Source organism: Fistularia commersonii, chromosome 27 (genome assembly GCF_037954325.1).
Source record: "Fistularia commersonii isolate RoL2024-O1a breed Wild chromosome 27, RoL_Fcom_v1.0, whole genome shotgun sequence".
Taxonomy (NCBI): Eukaryota; Metazoa; Chordata; class Actinopteri; order Syngnathiformes; family Fistulariidae; genus Fistularia; species Fistularia commersonii.
This window is the reverse complement of record NC_141310.1, coordinates 6,320,239-6,341,448: the sequence shown is the minus strand read 5'-3', so window position 1 is coordinate 6,341,448 and position 21,210 is coordinate 6,320,239. Positions and strand designations below refer to the sequence as shown.

General features: G+C 39.5%; 3 protein-coding genes across 4 annotated transcripts; 2 read left to right on the top strand and 1 right to left on the bottom strand.

Annotated features, from left to right (window-relative positions):
- The first annotated feature begins 1,027 nt into the window (after positions 1-1,027).
- Positions 1,028-11,459, top strand: LOC147217894 (26S proteasome regulatory subunit 6A-A). Its single transcript, XM_086174558.1, has 11 exons — positions 1,028-1,157; positions 1,356-1,412; positions 1,822-2,019; positions 3,006-3,170; positions 3,327-3,427; positions 3,513-3,626; positions 3,975-4,147; positions 4,363-4,502; positions 8,477-8,583; positions 9,660-10,625; positions 11,000-11,459. Exons 1-11 carry the CDS (start codon positions 1,028-1,030, stop codon positions 11,336-11,338), a joined length of 2,490 nt encoding a protein of 829 aa, XP_086030684.1. The 3' UTR covers positions 11,339-11,459.
- tbp (TATA box binding protein) lies at positions 5,294-9,653 on the bottom strand. Of its 2 annotated transcripts, none has more exons than XM_086174457.1 (9): positions 9,536-9,653; positions 8,844-9,065; positions 8,339-8,546; positions 8,004-8,181; positions 7,159-7,246; positions 6,946-7,037; positions 6,621-6,788; positions 5,865-5,959; positions 5,294-5,636 (listed from the first exon to the last, which is right to left on the bottom strand). In XM_086174457.1, exons 2-9 carry the CDS (start codon positions 8,892-8,894, stop codon positions 5,557-5,559), a joined length of 960 nt encoding a protein of 319 aa, XP_086030583.1. In that variant the 5' UTR covers positions 8,895-9,065; positions 9,536-9,653; the 3' UTR covers positions 5,294-5,556. The 2 variants fall into 2 exon arrangements, with proteins under 2 accessions (XP_086030583.1, XP_086030581.1); XM_086174455.1 differs by having other exon boundaries at positions 9,530-9,636.
- An 811-nt stretch (positions 11,460-12,270) lies between the features above and the next one.
- On the top strand, positions 12,271-21,178 carry ddx21 (DEAD (Asp-Glu-Ala-Asp) box helicase 21). The gene is made up of 16 exons (XM_086175143.1): positions 12,271-12,421; positions 13,023-13,253; positions 13,959-14,087; positions 14,635-14,710; positions 15,102-15,280; positions 16,081-16,198; positions 16,401-16,586; positions 17,268-17,413; positions 17,653-17,802; positions 17,916-18,077; positions 18,280-18,399; positions 18,561-18,634; positions 18,719-18,878; positions 19,035-19,169; positions 19,964-20,008; positions 20,192-21,178. The coding sequence occupies exons 1-16, from the start codon at positions 12,356-12,358 to the stop codon at positions 20,453-20,455; spliced, it is 2,241 nt and encodes a 746-aa protein (XP_086031269.1). The 5' UTR covers positions 12,271-12,355; the 3' UTR covers positions 20,456-21,178.
- Positions 21,179-21,210: the final 32 nt, after the last annotated feature.

The window sequence follows — 21,210 nt, the reverse complement described above, 5'->3', positions numbered from 1 at the left end:
CAGCAAAGACACGCCACCTATTGAACAGAAAGGACGAGCGGAAAAGACATTAGACATTGCACTTTATTTCGTATATATATGTTTTAAGAGAATGCTGTAGAGTTGGATTTATGGAATAGTTTACAGGTAAGATCGATAGATGGATGGACGCACATTGTTTTGTTAGTGGTTTCCATGGAGTCTTCAAAGCGGAACCATTGTGACACGTTTCCACACGGACGATTTTTAACGACGTGCCTAGTGTTGGTGCGTGCGTTCAAGGACTGACAACTTTTGACTGTATTCTTACTGAGCAGCCTAGTAACCGACGGCGTCAAAACCTTACAAATGTCTTCGGCGGAGGTGGTACTGGGTTTCTTGGAGGAGGCGGAAGCCTGGCAGATCCGCTCCTCACAGTTTCCCAGTAAAGTAGGAGGGAAACCGGCGTGGCTTTGCCAGCGAGGCCTGCCCTCCTCATCCGGACTGGAGTGCGACAAATGCCGCTTGCCAATGGCCTTCTTACTGCAGGTTAGTGCCTCCCGACAAGTTGTGACTTCAAGAGGCTGAAGGACCTGGGCTGTTTAGAATCGATCAGTAAAACGTTTAAATGCCTCGTGTAAGGTATATTACTCAATATTTCCCCTCAATCTTGTAAACAATCACCATCAAGCCCAGATCTGATTGTATCTCAGTGTGACCAGTGTCTCAGAGCCACAGTTCAAAATGTAAACACTCAAACGTGATAATCATTTCAAGTCATGCCTCTAAATAATATTTTCAGCGTCCTCATTTGGACAGTGAATGTAAAAATATAGCCTCGAGCGGGTAACTGTACAAATGTCATCCTATACATTGACGCTGGAGGGCGACTACAAATATTATCTACAAACAAACATCACAAGTTTGCTTCATAGTGGTTTTCTGTTTATAGAATAATTTCAACGACCCACAGATGCCCTTAATTTGCTTTAAGGTTAAAACAGGAAGGAAACACAGACAGACCTTGACAGAAACTTTCAACTCAACAAGAATCCCACTGGATGTACAAATGTGCAATTCTCTGTTGCAGGTCTATGCACCAATCTCTGGCCAGGAGAGAAGTTTCCATAGAACCCTTTTCCTGTTCTGTTGCAGAACTCCTGAGTGCTACAGCCGCCATGACAGCAGCTGTATGAAAGGTTTTCATGAAAGCGAGATTTTCTCACTCTTTTTGCGATTCTAATTCAAAATGTAAAATGTTTGCTTTCTTTTCATTTTACTCATCCAATATCTGTCCATGTAGCACTCTTTGTTAGCTTTGGAAACATTTGTTTAGACAAAGGCTGAATAAATTATTTTATCAAGTTTTCTCAACAATTTGTTTTTCCCCTTATCAGTATTCAGAAGTCAGCTGCCTCGAAGTAATGAGTTCTACTCCTACGACCCACCACCAGGTCTGTCTGTCTCTATATTTGAGTCTTCCTGCAAGTATAATTGCCAGAAAAGAAATGCCTATAAATGTTTGTTACCTCAGGCATAGTCGATGCTATTTGGAATTTTGTTTACCTGAATGAATCTGCTGAAACCTGTGTACATGACATGATAGAGGATATGCTTGTATTCCTAGTTGCATTAAATTGATTGATATTATTTTTTCAGAATTCAAGCCATTCTCAAGAAGAAGTGATTTATGAGACATATTTTATTGCAGTTTTCTCATTCTTGATTTATTCAATGTCCACTTGAAGGACAAGTGCATTTGACTCACTCCTAGTCCATTAAACACAACCGAATGTGCAGTTTGCAAGAATTCTGCCAGAATATTAGCATTGATTTACTTATTTAATTAACTTTTTTCTTCAGAGGATGAACCTCCCAGTGATGTGCACGATGAAAGCATGCTGGCTGCCACTGGAGTTAAACTGTGCTGGGTGTGTGGTTGCCCTGGCAACAAAGCCTGCTCCCGGTGTCACACTGTAACCTACTGTGGAAAACACCATCAGACCCTCCACTGGAAACACACACACAAGAAGGAATGTTGCAGCCAAGGTGTGCTTGCAAGTAGGCTCAACTCCCCTAGCATTATCCCACCAGTGTCTTTGTTTATATACATATGTATATATATATATATATATATATATGTGTGTGTGTGTGTGTGTGTGTGTGCGCGCGTGTGCATTCGTGCGTGCGTGTGTGTGTGTGTGTGTATATATACATATATATATGTATGTATATATATATTACTACATGAAATAGTAGTACATACACTTGTAAAAACACATGTATTTACAGTACATATACATTACAATTTTACACACCTTTAACTTTATTTTTATTGATTGCTCTCCAGCTTTACTGTTTTATATTTATTATGTGCTATTTTATTCTTTATTTTTGTATAGAGTTCTATTTTTATTCCTCCCCACTTTACTCCGTAGCAGGAGCTGCTTTCGACAAAACAGTTTTGTATTGTGATTCTGATTACATGGCTGTAAACCAGCTGACTACTCACATGGTAGTGTATGTTAAGGAATTGGTTTACTGCTCAAATATTTTTAGATGTATCTATTTTTTTCCTTTGTGGTGGCCTGATATTACTTTTCCAAATTGAGAACAAAAATGCCCTCTTGTTCAAAGTTTGAGTTTTGTCATTTTCAATTTTGACCTTTTTTGAGATATGGGCTATGCTTGATAATATCCTTGGAACAATGCTCATGGAACAACAGCCTACCCTGGCAACCAGGCAAAGCTTCCAAGTTTAAATTGGATTATGGCAATTTGCTTTGGTGATAGCAGGCCAAAAATACCCAACTTCTAGCATTCATGTATGCTATGTACTTAGATGAGTTGATGATAAAGCGTTCAAAAGTGCATATCTTGCTGAGGGTTTCTTGAAAGTGTTTGAATTTTACTCCTAGAATCCTGTGGAAAACCTTTCAAGCCAAATATCTTTATTCACGGTACTAGGCACACACTGATTGCATCTGCCACATAGCCTGACTCTCGCCAACTTCTCTACTGGTCTTTTGTCTCTTTCTGTGCGACAGCGTCTGTGGTGACGGCTTCCAGCTTTCTCTTCCCTGAGACTGAGCTGGTCACTGAGCCTGAAGAGAATCAGGAGGAGGAGGAAGAAGAGAAAGAGGAAGAGGCAGCTGAAAGAGAGGAGACAGACATTTCTCAAAGGGTCGGAGGGTGTTTCCCACCGGCAGAAAGTAAGATTTAGATTTTGTAGTACATATATTAATCTGGTATATAAATGGGAAATATTATGAATTGTGACAAACCCTATCTGTCATCTTTGTATTTTTTCTATTTTCAAATGTTTCTTGTAGATACAATAATGCATTTACCCTGACTTGTCTACTCAGATTTTTCCACGTCAGCCTTGGAAGAGATGGCGATGACAGAGACAGAAGACAACAAAATATTCCAGCGCTTTAAAAAGAAGATTGCTCCAGAGCCACACCAGGTAGCGCAACTCTCAAAAGGTGCTGAATTCTCAGTCAGAATTAAATCATAAAAATGCATCTAATCCTCACTGCTGTTTTACACAGGTATTGCGGTACAGTCGAGGCGGCTCACCCCTGTGGGTTTCCTCCCAGCACGTCCCTTCTGATATAGATATTCCAACATGCAACTGTGGTGCCAAGAGGACCTTTGAGTTCCAGGTTAATTTACATCATCGCTCTCTAATCACCCCCCCCACCCCTTTTAGTATCTGCATTTAGAATATTGTTTTTCAACAATTTGTAAGATCAGTTCAATCAATGTCTGTGTAAAAAAATTTAGATGTATTAAAATAGTTTGAAAATAGAATAGAAAATAGAATTGCCCTTTACTATTTTGTCAACATTTTATAAAAGGTATCTTGGACCAAATCAGATGTTTAAAATAGCAGGAAAAAAAATCTGGGAATATGATGCTCTTATTTTGGTGAATGTTAATTTATGGCCCGCCAAAAAAGGAATATTCCCATTCAAAGCATTGTGTACTTGCTCTCATACTTGTGTATATAGGTGATGCCGCAGTTGTTGAACAGTCTTGGTGTGGACTCAACAGAAGCCAGTATTGACTGGGGGACTCTAGCTGTCTACACCTGCTCTGTCAGCTGTAACAGTGATGACCAGTACTGCCCTGAATTCATTTGGAAGCAAGACTTCAGCACAGACCAACACACAGAAACTGTAAAGTCATAATGCCTCTTGTGTGCTCTTTCATGTGATGACATTCGCTCACCAGGGGGCAACCTGGAACCGCCATGAAGCATGGATCAGGAGGAACTCAGACTTCATGAAAGAAACCCTTTGTCTTGGTCTGTTTTTAGTAAAACCAACATCGCATGAATGTCTGGATAAATAGTCTTGTTTTCAAACTAAAGGTAAAATTTTTACCTCTACGTCAAAGGGAAACCACAGTTCTGGCAGTTCCATGTCAACCTCTGGGTTATCACGTTTCTGATGTTTATACCGTGACCAGCAAATATCTTAGAATAGTTCCCAATTGCTCGCTCCCAGATGATTTTTCTCAAGTAACAAAAGACAGAGGTAATTACTGGTACATTTATATGCAGTGATCTACTTTTTTTTTTTTTAAAGTTCTATCGCTGATTGAGATGGACATGGCAATTTTTACACTACTGATTCAAATTCACTCACACAGTGATGTGAACGTTCATTAGGTTTTAACTCATTTACAAGGATATTAAATTTAAAAGCAAAAATGTTATTCCAATGAGCAGTGATACCAGTGTCAGTACAGAATAATTCAGTAGCTGTGTGTATTACACAACTTGATAACAGAACCATTTTTACAAGTCATTTGCTTCAATAAATAACGGGAACTCTCCACAGATGGAAAAAAAGATGGAAAAAATGAATGTCTCAGACAATATCAGTATGTACACATTTAATAATACAGTGTTGAACACTGACAACTGTATAAGAATTGCATTTCAATGTCACAGATTTTACTACTCGGTTCCAATTTCAAGTCTACTGGTCTTACAGGTGATAAAATTGATGTTGACAAGAATTTCGCCAATTTTTTCTGATGGTAGTATTTAACTTTTAAAGATGTAAACAATGTACATTCTAGAAATTGGATGGTGAGACAAGTACACCAATACCAAGTTCCTGAGGGTAAAACACAACTGTAGCCTAATACTGCTGAAAAAAGCGCCAAATTAACATTTGTAGTTATTGTTTTAAGTGGCTAAGTCAGTTTTCAGGATAAAAGGCATGAGAATAAAATTAACAGAATGACATTTTAGGAAACAGCAACCTGGATTGTTTAAATCATTTTGAACACAGAGAGGGACCTAGTACTTCTAATACCAGGGCAACTGAGCTGACCATAAAAATGCGGTGTAAAAAACTATTTAAAACTGCTTGGGAAAAAAATTGCAGTCTTAATCTGACTTAAGGAAATTTTACATTGTATGGTCTTATATACAAGAAAGGATGTGACAACAGTTAAAAAAAAAAAATCTCAAAAAATGGTGATATGTCTTTAAAAACACCATTTTAAAAACCTGAAAGACTTAACGAGCCCAAAACAAAAGTAGACAAAGTTGGGGGGATGATATAATAGGGAAAAAGTCTATGTTGTCTTGCGAAAGCCTTTGAGGATGGGGTAGATGTTTTTAAATGCATCATAGATCTCACTTCGCACTTTTGCACCTGGACACAAATGCAAATAAAGGTTTAGAATAACTTCACATGAATATGTTCTGCAACATAAATACTTTATCATTTCTAGGTTTACTAGTTTGAAGAATTTTCCAGTTTTTAGGCTCTTAAGTCACTAATTTCTCATTTTCCAATGAAATTGTACACAGCAAACGTTGCATCCAAAGGTTGGGATTAATATAGGGGTTACCCTAAGCACGGACTCCTGCCATGTCTTACCTGTTAGTACAACCTTCCCAGACACAAAGATGAGTAGGACGATTCTGGGTTTGATCATTCGGTAAATCAGCCCAGGAAACAGCTCAGGTTCATAGCTGCAACAAACAATGTCATATTTAAGTCAACTGTTTTACACTTATTCAAACATTTAAAAGTAAAATATGCTTTCTTAAGTCAGTATGCTGATGTGAATTTACAAAGTGCTCTCATGTTATCTTCTGGTAAAAAAATAAGCAAATACAGTTAATGGCTATTAATAATGAATGAAGATCAAAACAACCTGAGCTAACCTACTCTGTCCTTTGAGAGACATCCCAAAGCACATTTGAGGTCTCTCGACATCTATTACCCGACTGACACTTACCACTCTGATGTCCTCTCACACTCCTTCTTTACATTATTTTTGAATACAAATATTAAAATCCTACATTTGGATATTGGTTCTCACATCTTATAACATGTACAGATGTGGGGAAAGCTAATCTTAAAATAGGATAGCAGTTCATTTAACAGGCTATGCAATTATATTATCAGACAATGAAATTGCATAATTCAAAGTTGTTTTTTATTGAGAATTTTTCCTAAAATACAATTATCTTCATTCACTTCTTTTACAATATATTGTCTTGTACTCCCATACAAACAAAACATGCCAAACAGTAACATAAACCTGCTGTGCCACATACAATCAAAACTTATTCAGCCACTCTGCAGTTCTGAGTTAAACTGAATAACTTAAATAGAGGAGGGACGTACCTGCTAAATTGTTGATGTGTGAGGACTAATCCCTCTAGTCGAATGGGAAACTTAACATCACAGCTGCCCACCATGTTCTGAATCTTGAAATCCAAAAACTTGGCAGGAAACCCAAGCTTTTGCACCACACGGGCATATTTTCTTGCTGCTAACCTGGACTGCTCCTCACTAAAGATGAACATGAAAATGGGAACAAAAGAGAAGGACAAACAGAAGAAACTTTTTTTAGACTGACAATGCAAAGCTATTTGACAAGAATATTGTCTCAGATGAAAAATTATGGTAACAAAGTTTATCTTTCTCCCCACATAACATATATTCTGACCTCTTGGCACCAGTGCAGACCATTTTCCCAGAGCTGAAGATGAGAGCGGTGGTCCTGGGCTCTCGTATTCTCATAATTACTGCAGCAAAACGCTAATAAGACAATTGGGAAGTAATTTGTGAATAACAATTGCACTACACCTTGAAATAAAGAGAAAAATAAAGCAAGATGAATGTCTCAAGGGTTTGTCATGGCTATGTCTGGGATCTTCACCTTTGGGTTATACTCTGCATTCCTGGCTCTCAAGGCAATAGTCTTCAGGTCTAGTTTACAGCCTAGATTTACAGTAGACACGATGTTCCTATGAGGGGGAAAAGAAACCACAGAGTGAGAAAGTGAAGGAAAATATCCTATCAGGACAATGTTCTTGCCCTGATTGGCTAAGAACAAACTGAAGCCAGAAAGCATTTCTGAATGGTAATATAATCTTTGGTTAAACTAAAAACAAATAGTATGTAGAAATTACACAAATAAACATCCATTCATCCATTCATTGTCTGCTGCTTATCCTGCACACAGGGTCATGGGGGATGCTGGAGCCTATCCTAGCTGTCATTGGGCGAGAGGCAGGGTACACCCTGGACTGGTCACCAGTAAATCATAGGGCCACATATACAGACAGACAACAATTCACTCACTCATTCAAGGCAGTTTTTTTTCCAATTAACCTGCTGCGTGTTTTTGGACTGTGGGAGGAAGCCAGAGAATGCAGAGGAAACCCATGTAGACACTGGGAGAACATGCAACCTCCACACAGAGAGGTGTCAGAATCAAACCAGGGTCCTTAGTGCGGTGAGACTGATATGCTAACCACTGCGCCAACCAACATACAAACAGAATCTCTGAAATGTTTGTGTAAATAATTGCTACATTACCTTGAGCTGAACCTTTGTTTCCCAAAGAAACGTATGTCTAGGCTAAACATGAGGTGTTATCATTGACTAACTCATATGACGTGGATACATTTATGTAAACTTAACCAACTAAAAACAGTTGATGCACACATAAATAATTAAGTGTATATTTCAAAAACTTTGACCAGCAGATTTGAAACATACTGTAGCTGTGGTACTATTCCCGAGCTTTCGGAGGCCGGTGTGGCTGGTGTGATAGGGGTCATCGGTGTCAGGGGCGTGTTGTAGAGTGGGGTGTTTCCAGGCAATGCAGTAGTGGTCGTGCCTGTGACTGTCTGGGAATGAAAGAGCTGAGGGATCTGCCCCGATGTCCCTGGGAGGCCTGGAAAACAGTTTCTCTCTAAGCATTTTGAGCTGGACACTTTTTTCAGTTATCTGATTTAATTGAACAGAAATGTATCCCGAGACAAAAAAAACAACAACAACATAAGCATTAAACTGAGAAAAGGAATGCAGATGGACATGAAACCACTATATACCCGTATTGGCCTGCTGTGCCTGTTGTTGTTGTTGCTGCTGCTGCTGCTGTTGTTGTTGTTGTTGTTGTTGTTGTTGCTGCTGCTGCTGCTGTCTGTGCTGCTCCTCCAGGATAGACAGACTGTTGGTGTTCTGAACAGGCTGTGGTGTCAGGCCTGAGCCATATGGCATCATGGGACTGAACATTGGCATACCTGGTGTCATGGCCCCCTGTAAAGACAATAACATATTTGTGGCAAAAGAACAGGTCTGCTATAGCTCACCATACACAAGCCCTTCTAATATGAAGGCCCATTTGATCGCATAAAATGATATGGGGAAATTAGTCCAGCAATCACTCAGTACAAAAACTGTGATTCATTCTATCACTTAACCCACTGCCTAAAGGGTGTACATGACTTCTGATAGCACAGTGCTATTAAAAGAAACCAAAACTAATTAATAGGGTGTATGAATTTGGTTACCAGCTAGAGGTATAACTTTATAATTTAGAGACAGGCATCTCACCTGGGGGGAAGCCAGCCCCTGAAAGGCTGGTATGCTGTTGTTCTGGTCCATTTCTTCACTTCCTGCCGTTTGTTCCCTGCCACCCAGGCGGCTGACAGAAACACTGGAAAGACAACCTTACGAGGGAATTCGTGTCCAGGAGTGTAATTCTTAATTAAAAGGAAGACGAAAAATAGTATGCCAAACGCCCTCCGCTTGGTACGTCACGGCCACAGCTTTACCCTAAACGAAGAGATTGGGGGTGGGGGAGTTAACCGACACGTTTCACCTGACAAGCAGTTCGAACAACTTGCAAATAAAAATAACACAAGCAGAATTGGTGCAGCGGTGGCGCGAATTCATGCCTGCTAACCCCCAAAGTTAGCTTCTTGTAGTCATTCACATACTCTGGGGTAAGAGTAAGCTTTTGTAAAGTAAAGGAGACTATTCGAGTTTAAAGCCAAAACAATCAAACCCATAACACCTTGAAGTGCTTTCACATGCTCCATGATATAACGGTAATACCCCAAGACTGGCCAATCCGAGGTTAGCCACTGAGCTAATGGTAGCAGCATTAGCTAACGTAAATTCGCATCAGTAACGTTTTCCCGTTGCCGGTGAGATTTGTATGTTTGCATGCCAGAGGGTATAATGCAGCATAAATGCTTTTCACTCTACAACTGTACAGGAATATAGAACGTACGTACACTCACTCTCTTGTACTTCTGGTCCGCAGACAAAGTTATTCAGCTTGAGAGCGGTGTCATTTTCTCTGTCGCTCATGAGCATCTTTGACCACTTCCGGAAAAAAAAGCTTTATGTTCCGTTGTGTCATAGGTCAAAACAAACAGAGCAAAGATGGCGTCGCTGAGTGACAAATCAGTTTGGGACGAAGTCGAAGATGGGATCGGTGAAGAAGTATTAAAAATGTCCACGGAGGAAATAGTCCAGCGGACTCGTCTCCTCGACAGTGAGATAAAGATAATGAAGAGTGAAGTCCTGAGGGTGACCCACGAGTTACAGGCTATGAAAGATAAGATCAAAGAAAACACGGAGAAGATAAAAGTGAACAAAACGCTGCCGTATCTGGTGTCCAATGTAATCGAGCTGCTTGATGTGGACCCCAACGACCAAGAGGAGGATGGGGCTAATGTCGACCTGGACTCCCAGAGAAAAGGAAAGTGCGCTGTCATTAAGACCTCCACTCGGCAGACTTACTTCCTGCCGGTGATCGGGCTTGTTGACGCCGAAAAGCTGAAGCCTGGAGACCTGGTTGGTGTCAACAAAGACTCCTACCTGATCCTGGAGACCTTACCTACCGAGTACGACTCCAGGGTCAAGGCAATGGAGGTAGATGAGCGCCCCACGGAGCAGTACAGCGACATAGGCGGGCTGGACAAGCAGATCCAGGAGCTGGTAGAAGCCATTGTGTTGCCCATGAACCACAAAGAGAAGTTCGAAAACTTGGGCATCCAACCACCCAAAGGTGTCCTCATGTATGGACCACCCGGAACAGGCAAGACTCTCCTGGCCAGAGCCTGTGCCGCTCAGACCAAAGCCACTTTTCTGAAATTGGCTGGTCCACAGCTGGTCCAGATGTTCATTGGCGATGGAGCGAAGCTGGTTCGAGATGCCTTCGCCCTGGCGAAAGAGAAAGCCCCATCCATCATCTTCATTGATGAATTGGATGCCATTGGCACCAAGAGGTTTGACAGTGAAAAGGCTGGAGACCGAGAGGTGCAGAGGACCATGCTGGAGCTGTTAAACCAGCTGGATGGATTTCAACCTAACATGCAGGTCAAGGTAAAGCTGCTGTCAAATAATCTACAATTCACATTAACAGTGACAGGTTGAAAATATTTGACTTGTTATGAATTTAAGATTAACTATTGAAGAACTCCGTATGATAATTCACGGCTTTGTTGCCAAATACCATTGCAATATAAACAACATAGCAGGTCATTTATATCAAATGTTACAATGGAATATTCTAAAAATATTTCTATTACAATGATCAGTCGGATTTTAATCTTAAACCTGTAATATATCCTCAGCTTTTGAAACAAACATGATAAAGAAATCAAACTTTATTGTTTCATAAAATTCCTCACTTAGTTATGGATGAACATAAATGAATACAACAGGAAATCTACAGAAAGGTTGTGTGTATGTTTCAGGTGATTGCTGCCACCAACAGAGTTGACATCTTGGACCCTGCCTTGCTCCGCTCCGGCCGTCTGGATAGGAAGATTGAGTTCCCCATGCCAAATGAAGAGGCCAGAGCTCGTATTATGCAGATTCATTCCCGTAAGATGAACGTCAGCCCCGATGTCAACTACGAAGAGCTTGCCCGCTGCACCGACGACTTCAATGGGGCTCAGTGCAAGGCTGTGTGTGTGGAGGCGGGTATGATTGCCCTGCGGCGTGGAGCCACGGAGCTGAACCATGAAGATTACATGGAGGGAATCCTGGAGGTCCAAGCCAAGAAGAAGGCTAACTTGCAGTACTACGCCTGAAGCTACACTTCATATTTGTGGTTGTGTGAATCTTTGATCATCATAACAAATGTTGGGAAATCATTTGTTACACTTGCTGATTTAAATTGGATTAATAAAAGGAAGTGAAAAAAAAATTTGAGTTGTCTTCCTGATAAACAAGACTGTGGTGCATTAACTTGGTAAATAATTTGATGCAGAGACAGGAAACTGACAAGTTTCGTAATCTTATACAAAGAACACTAAAGGTCATATGTTTTAGATTTGTTGAGCATAGTTGACAGAAATATACACTAAAACAGTTTATGTTACACAGCATAAGTGTGCAAAAGGAGATATGATAATTGGCAGGTGGACGTGGAGTGTATTCACAATGTTTCGACTGCAGAGGGAAACATTGTGTAGGATATTGGGGTTGCAGCACAAAGAAAACAGGTATTTCATGGAGAAGCCTATAGTCTGCATAGGCAAGGACAATTTAATATGGTTCAGCTGGCAGTGCTGGTGTCCCTCCAGTTGTAAGAATGGTGGTTCGATTCCTGGCTCCTCCTGCCTGCATGTTGAAACTACAATGTGACAAAGGCCCTATAGAGATGGGGACCATTTAACAGTTAGGGTATATTTAAGAACATTTTCTCACAAAGTTGGAAACAAGACTCAAGCAACATGTTTTTGAAAGATATTATGTACAGGCAATTAGATAACAGTAAAAGTTAAAATAAAAAAAATATGTATATACATAATCTGAGAGAAACGTTGAGTAGGCCGAATTTCCAAAGTAAAGAGTGCCACTGCACAATGCAGTTCCTTATCGGGCCATCTGCAGGAAGGAATATTCTATTCACTTTCCTCCTTGAGTGAGTATAGACTGTGGTGTCTAATATCTACATAATTCGTCAGCCTGCGATGCCATTCTAGAGCCTCTATTTCTACACTCGACTACTTTCACGCGTGCGCGCCCCCTGCGCGTTCCTTTTCTTCCGCGTGCTCGACGGGTCCACGGTGTGTCTACAGCGAGGGATTCCAACAGGAGGAGAAATGCCATCAAAGATCACGTTTGAAACAGAAGAACAAGACATGATCGCGGAAACTACAGTTGAGAAGGTGAGCTGACCGTTGTCGCTGTCTATCCGTTGAATTTCACGCTTTCAGAGCGATGCAACGTTAGAAGCCCCCGGTGGCGTCCATGTTTAAAAGCGCATGGCAGAACTACTAAACGGTGTGAAACGTTGCTTTGCCGGCTAATACTGAAGCTCAGCGGTGGCAGTAGAATCATAGCGAGGGAAAGGCAACGAGCAGTATTTTCACGCTCTTTTGTGCTCAGCTATTGGAGTAGTTTTGGCTTTGTCGTCGCAGTCGTTTAGCTTAGCATAAGGGTCACGTGGCGGCTCCATGTGTTTTTGGTCTTTCATAGACTTGGCCTTTCTGTACACTTCACGGATTGGAGGGTTGTCAACATGACGCGCTGTAAGCGCCACGTGCTCATTGTTATAATGTGGTGCTGCCGGCGTATCTTGATGACGTGTTTGACAGCCGAGAATACAAGACAATTACCGATTACAGCTTTACCATGTGTAGATCTGGAACTGTCAATTAAGATTGTCACATTAAGGTTTATAAAGGTCCAGTTTGATTCTTAGGAGTTTGGAGCAGCTGCTCAATGTTTAACTACTAATCGTGTTACGTCTGTCTTTTTAATAAAAAGGTCAAGGAGGGCAAGAAGCTGAAGAAGAAGAAGCAGTTGACACAGGAGGCGAAGGAGGAACAGGAGGAGGTAGACTGTGAACCTCCTGCTCCAAAGAAGAAAAAGAAGAAAGACAAACTTGTAGCGGACCAAGTGAATGGGCACATTGAGGAAGCTACAGATGAGAATGATAACTGTAATGATGAAACACCAAAGCAGAAGATCAAGAAGAACACAGAAACGGACCCAGAGGTAGGTACATTTTGGAAGATTTGAGGTACATGTATGTTCTCACCTCGAGACTCAATTAGTACTGACTGATTAAAAGTATGTTTATGCATCAAGTTGATTGGATGATAACGGACAGGGAGTACATGACCAGTCTACCAAATTTACTGGTAAAAGAATTGCTTTTAAAAGGAATGCATTGTGTTTTCCTTTCTCACAGGAAGTAAAGGAACTTACTACCCTGCATAGGGGGATAATCTGATTCATGCCTCTGTCAAATCCCTGTGTCAGTTTTAAATGTTAAGGGAAAGAAAGGGTTAAAGTTCAGAATTGAAAACCAAGTTTTAATTCTTAATAGTACATTTGAGTTATTGATACTGCTGAAAATACCAATATTTTACTGTTTTACAAGACACCGGGATAGTCTAAACAACAGAAAGAAATACCCAACTCTTGTCTGAATCTAAAATCTTAAAACCCTGAAACTTTCACGGTGTTTAAATTTATATTGGGAATTTGAGTGTTTAAATGGTGCAAAGTCTTATTTGGTGAACCTAAGTTGCAGTTTTCCTTTTCATCTGTTCTTTAGCTATCATCCCAAAGGGTCAGCTTGTTCTTGAACTCTTGAAACCTTATATTCCCAGGGCTATTTGTATATCTGCCAGTGTCACAATATTCTAATTTGTTGGAATTTCTAGTTTACCATTTGTTCCTGAATAATTTTTTCAGAAAAAGAAGAAGAAGCTGAAGAAAGCTACTACTGAGACCCAAATCAATGAACATTCCAATCCAAATACACCTGTTCAGACACCATCACATTCAAGTGAAGACTCAACCAGTGACAGTGAAAAAGAAATGGTAAGACTAACAAGGAATAATGTTTCTAATATGTACCTGTTAAGCAGTTTTTAGCTCTTGTAGCTATTGCTGATTTCCTTTAGTAAGTTGCTATATTTGAAGCCCAAGTTTTTAGGGAAATAAAGGAAATCAGAGATAAAAGCAACTAATAAACATTATTTCCATTATGGTAATTTTAGCCCAATTTCTATTGTGTGGAAGATGAGTTATGGCTTTGGTCCATTTTGTAGTTAAGCACAATTGGTTTTGTTGCAACAATTTAGTTACGGTTCAGATATGGGATTAAAAACTCATTTGATTAAACCAGTGATTTGATTGTAGGGATTTTACGGAAGATTTTGTAAGTAGATTTTCAAATGATAAATTACAACAGCATAATTACAAAGCTAATGATTTTACAGCAAACCTTCATTCTTAAGTTGGTTGATTTACTCAAGTGTTTTTTTTTCTCTCTAGTTTTAGTCTTGCACTGACTTTTCACTTTTTTTAATATTGCTTTTTTCACCTAATGTTAGTCAAAGTAAGGTTTTGTTTGATCTGTTTAAAGGAGGAGACACCAGAGCAGAAAGAAGGAGCCTTCTCTAACTTCAGGATCTCTCAAGGAACCATTGAGAAACTCAAAGGTTAACAACTTTTTAAAATAATCGGACTGCTTGGAACTAAAAACCTTTCCAGTATGTTCTTGTGTGATAATCCAGGTTGTTTTTTTGAAAGATATTTATGATATGATTATTTTTATGATGATCAAACAATTTCCCAAGCACGGGATCATCAAAGTACATCTCATCTCATCAACTCATATCATAAGCATGCTTAAAGGGGTACTTTTATATGAGTGAATTTTGAAAGGACAATATTACACATTTTGATTGTTGCGCCATGTTTTCTTGGCCCTATGTATAAAGGATAAAAAAGGGGTGTGACGGATGACTTTGTGACAAATTGCTCCCAATCTTTGTCCCTGCCCTGATGCTCTCTAATGCCTTAATTTTTCTTTCCTGGCCATTCTTACAGCTCGTGGGGTCACTTACCTGTTTGATATTCAAGTCAAGACATTTAACCCTGTATATGATGGAGAAGATGTACTTGCTCAGGCCCGTACTGGAACAGGAAAGACATTCTCCTTTGCTATCCCATTGGTGGAGAAGCTCCAGTTGGGGTCTGCAGAAAGGACTAGAGGCCGTGCCCCAAAGGTGATCATGAAGACCAATCCTTAATTTGTCTCTTCATCTTCATGGGAATGGAAGTTATCACTAAAGTCTTTCATTTTTACTGAAGAGTCATTTCAGATCCCCATTTACTGTATTTTAAGATGGAAATATAACCTACTTGGCTTCCTGAGATCTTCGTAATAACAACTGGGTAGACCCGAGACTGATAATTTGAAGGGCGCTTGTCCCTCCATCTTTTAAAACCCCATCACTGCTTGTGTGCGCTTGTTTGAGACAAAGTCAAGTCCTTCTGTCCTTTTAGAATAGATCTATGTAAAATTGCCAAGACAATGTTTGTAGTGTTTCTATATGTTCTATAAATAATTGGTAGTTTCAGTTAAATGTAGTTGTGTAGTCGTGTTGACTTTGCATTGTTAACAGTGTTTGTTATTTTGCAGTCTGAAGAAGGTGTATACAATATATTGCAATAGCCTCCAGGGAACAAAAAGTTTTTTTGTATTGAATATAGTTTGACAATTGTTATGTTTTCTAGCGTTGGTGCAAAAAGCAAACCATTTAGTACTGTTAGCACAATTGTTTGCACAATGCAAATCCAATTTCATAACTAGATATTCCATACAAAATCCCAGGTCACACCTTCTCAGGTCCCCTTGCATAGTGTTGAGCATACAAAGAATAATGTGGACATTTATATTTGCCAGGCATGAATATTCTACACGATCACATGTAAACAGCAACTGTGTATTCACAATGAGCTGTAAATCAGATTTTTGATGTATCTATTTATTTTATTTCATCTGATGACAATCTCCTTTTTGTAGGTCTTGGTCTTAGCTCCAACCAGAGAGTTGGCCATCCAAGTTGCAAAGGACTTCAAAGACATTGCTAAGAAAGTTGCTATCGCTTGTTTCTATGGTGGCAGCTCCTACAACCCCCAAAGTATGTATAATGTAAAAAATACAAACACACTTTTCAAAAAAAAAATCTCATAAGTCAGTCATGCAACAGGGTAGTTAAAAAAAACAAAACAAAACCTCACGAAATAACTTTGACAAATTGTTTTTCTAATTTTCAGTGACATCTGTCTAGTATTTTGACATCATATTTGACCAACATTAATCTAGTATTTTCTCATTTCTAGTTGATGCTATCCGCAATGGTATCGATATATTAGTTGGAACCCCTGGTCGTATCAAAGACCACATCCAGAATAATAAATTGGACCTCTCTAAACTGGACCATGTTGTCCTGGATGAAGTTGACCAGATGCTCGACATGGGATTTGCTGAGCAGGTTGAGGAAATTTTGTCTTCATCATATAACAAAGGTACAGTAACTGTGATTATTTCATTTTGATTGTCTAAGCTTGCATATAGATGGATGGATGACTGTTAATCCCAAGGGGGAAACTAATAGCCAGGTACATCAAAATGCCTGTGTGTGAAGACATCCCCTATATGACATCAGATACATATTATACTGTATCACATATAATCCTTGGTTCTATAATGTCAATTACTGATTTACAAGAAACCCCCAAAATGCGTTATTGCATTCAGACATCTTTTGAACATTATTTTTCCTTTGGTAATTTATTTTTGTGTTTTTTTTAATGTGCCAACCAAATTCAGTTATCTTTTAATTTTTTTGTTTTATATACAACCCTCTACAACTTGACATTTACCTATCAATCGTGGATACTTTGGACTTGTCAAGAATTTACCTGAAATGTAAAAACACAATGAATCGATAATGAACATAACATATATTTATTGTCAAAAACTTGTAAAAGGAATGTGAAAATCTAAAAATATTGGTTAAAATTCCCTAAAAATGAGCAAAAGTAAACACTTCTCAGTGAAGCTACTTTTTCCATTATCTAGAACATACTCTATTTGCTTCTTTTTTTGTGTCTGGCACATGATTAGCCGTATCTCATTAAGTATTGTGATTGTTGATAGATATCAGTGCAATGTCCATAGAGTTGCATTTTTTCTTCCCATAACAGAGCGTGCCACCAACCCCCAGACGCTGCTGTTTTCAGCTACCTGCCCCCCTTGGGTTTATGAAGTGGCCAAGAAATACATGAAACCACAGTGCAAACATGTCGATCTGATTGGCAAGAAAACACAGAAAACTGCAACAACTGTGGAAGTGAGTGCCATTTTTGGTTTGTGTCACAAGACAAGCAGCTTGCATTTGTAAATGTTTAGTGTGTTAACCAATGTATTTTTGTAATTAGGCACAGGAAATTATGAAGATGAAATAAAAACCTGACGAATGATGAATCAGGAAAAAAAAGCTGTTAAGATATTTTCTGTTACAACAGTATTGGTAAAAAAAATCCTTCCACTACCTTACCTCTTTCTATATTTCCATTCTTTCTCGTGAAGCATTTGGCCATAGCGTGCCACTGGTCACAGCGAGCAGCAGTGATAGGAGATGTGGTCCAGGTTTACAGTGGCAGCCATGGCAGAACTATTGTCTTCTGTGAAACTAAGAAAGAAGCCAATGAACTTTCCCTGAACGCATCCATTAAACAGGTACATTTTACGTTTAACTTTCAACATTTGTATCATTAACTTTGATGACGAAAGCTAAATCTGAAACACGGTTTGGTGATTGATGCATGTTTCGAAAAATCTGTAAATTTCAGAGCGCACAGTCCCTCCATGGTGATATCCCTCAGAAACAAAGAGAGCTTACACTGAAGGGCTTCAGGAACGGAACCTTTGAGGTTTTGGTTGCCACCAATGTTGCAGCCCGTGGTTTAGATATCCCTGAAGTTGACCTGGTGGTTCAATGTTCTCCACCCAAGGTGTGATATGTTTGAGTTATTTGAATTTTTTCTGTCATACTGATGGTATAATGCTATATTTAAAAGTACACTATCAAATTAAAGTCCATCTGAAATCCCACAACAACTGGTATTAGAGTAGATGATTAATTTTAACTAGTTGCAATCAAAAATGCCTGCAGCTTTGAATAGCCTCTTATTTCCCTACATCTCTGTCGTGAAGGATGTGGAGTCATACATCCATCGTTCGGGTCGTACAGGGCGAGCAGGCAGGACTGGAGTCTGCATCTGCTTCTACCAGAGGAAAGAGGAGGACCAGCTGCGCTATGTTGAAAATAAAGCTGTACGTATCCTCAACAGGGTCAAGTTCAATTTGTTTTCCATTGCCAAAATAAAACTTAACATCTATGCTTAGCCTGACATGTGGCTGCAGGAAAAAGCAGGGACTGGACGTCTGTGTAATGACTATTTGTGTCTGAAAACAATGATTTGTCTTTAATATAGGGTATCACATTCCGACGAGTCGGTGTTCCCACTGCTAATGATATAATCAAGTCTTCAAGCAAGGATGCAGTCAGGTGAGTCAGGTGTTTGGCTTGTATCAGTCCAAATCAATCAGTCCAATGTCAGATTGTTGTGATTTAATGACTGTGTTTTTTCAGGTTCTTGGACTCAGTTCCAGTCACAGCTATCGGATACTTCAGGGCCTCTGCTGAGAAGCTGATTGAAGAGAGAGGAGCAGTTGATGCTTTAGCTGCAGCCCTTGCACACATTTCAGGAGCCACTAATTTAGAGCAGAGGTCATTACTCAACTCTGATGCTGTAAGTTAAATATTCCAACAAATGTGTATAACTTTTCCATTATTTGAAGCTCTGCTGTTTGATACACTTGATTTTTTTTTTTTATCCACTTCGAAAATGTACATTGCTCAAAGAAAATCCTTGTATCCAAGTATATGTTCCTCTTTGTCTTGGCAGGGTTTCACCACGCTACAGTTGGTGTGCTCTCAGGAGATGCATAATATTGGATATGCCTGGAGAAGCATCAAAGAACAGTTAGGAGACGATATGGAGAATCACATTCACAGAATGACCTTCCTTAAAGGCAAAACTGTATGTATAACAGATGGCTTGACTTATAACATGATATTTGATGTTTGTAATGTAGAATATCAATGCACGAATTTTGATAAATTGCACTTGTTTGGTGCCAGATACTACACTTTAGGGAAAGAAAAACGGGCAAAACAAGGTTTTACAGACATGTTTATTTGAAGCCGTGTCTCTTATTAGTAACAAAACACAGCAGAGTCTTGAGGAATAATATGATATGCCAGCAGTTAATGTAATGAACTAGACAGCTAAAGCTGTGGAGCACTCCTACAAGGCCAGTGACCTGGCCACCTCTTAGAAACTAGGTTTTTTGAGTGATAAAATAAAGGTCCAATTAACTTGTCTCAAATCACATGTTTCATAAATACATTTTTAATCCCATTTTGAAAAAGAGCACCTCAAAATTCTGGAATACACACTTAAATACAAATGTAAGGAAAGGACTTCATCCCACAGGTATGACAGAAAGTAAAACTAAGAGTTTAAATGCATTTGAAAAACATGTGAATACATCTTAGGCAGACAGTTGGGCACATTTATTCTTCAACAAGAATGATTTTGGGGATTAGTACAGGAACGAGTATGAGCGCTGTTTATATCAGCAGCTTCCATGCACATAGGACTTCACATGTCTCCACTGTGAGTGGGCCAAAGTGTTTAGGACATAATGACATATGTTACTGAATGAATTCAAATATGTTTGCCAAAAAGAAATAAATGCTTTATAGGTGTAATAGTCAAAACACCTTAGGCCCATATATCTTACCTTGAAACCCCTTAATGTTTTCATACAGGGAGTTTGTTTTGATGTCCCAGCTGACAAAGTCAAGGAAATTCAGGTAAGAAATGAGCACATAGTTCAAGATGCACGGTATATCCTTGAAATGATTGAAGTGAAAAACAACAAAAGTGATGTGCTTCATTCCAATTGAAATATCTATGTTTTGAGCATTTCTGGTTGAAGATGGCAAAAGGCATTTGTAGTAAAACGCCCTCTCTAATAATTGTCAAATGATCGATAGGAGAGTTGGACTGATGGTCGTCGTTGGCAACTCACTGTGGCCACTGAGCTCCCCGAGCTAGAGGAGAAGCAGCTCAATAATCGTGGTGACAGAGGATTTGGCGGCGGGAATCGCAGTGAGAGAGGAGGACGATTCAGGGGTGGAAGAGGCCGCAGTTTCGGGGGAAATGGCGGTCGCGGAAATGGGTACCGTAATAGCAGTGGTGGCAATGGCAACAACCGAGGAGGACACAAACGGAGCTTCGGTCAAGCTTTTGATTACTGAAGTACAGATTCCAGGACTGGATGGACTGTTTTAGACCTACAGTGGCCTCGACTGCTTGTCCTTGAAAAGTTTGATGTGGCTGGATGAAATCTTCATTGTAATACCGAAGACTATGTTAGTTCATATTCTCCACAATAAATTACCAATGTCTGCTCTTCAAATCTTAAACAAGCAATTAATTATTTCAAGATACTGTATTTACAGGTACCAATAATAGCTATTTTGGTTCTTTCATACAGCTCATTGGCTGACACTCAAGAAATACATATTTGGTAGTCACTTGATGTTCAATTAGTGTTCTTTTACCACATCTTGAAGGGCATAGATTGAAAGTTTATGGGTAATTCATGTAGTCAAAGCTTGAATATGTCTTCCTCTGAGGGTTATACAACTTTTTTTTTTATTTTTTATTTTTAAATGGGTGTTTGGGGATCATTGGCAGTAACTCAAACTGTACATTTAAGAATGAAAGTCTTAACAGCACAGCTCTTTGGCACACGATAACACATGTGGCACAGTGATCATACTTTGTACCCACCAGACGCTGACATCATGCGTGTGGGGCTTTATGGCTGTGCTTTTGTCAGTTTGCTGCCTTGACTCACCTTAGACCTTCCCCAAATGTATACTGGATGATTGCTTTGCAATCGCCTATATTTAATACTTGCAACTACTGCTACCATTCATTTGAATGACATGTATTCATTAAAAAATTGCAGTATGGTTGTGTCTGTCCTTCATGGAAAAATGTGGTT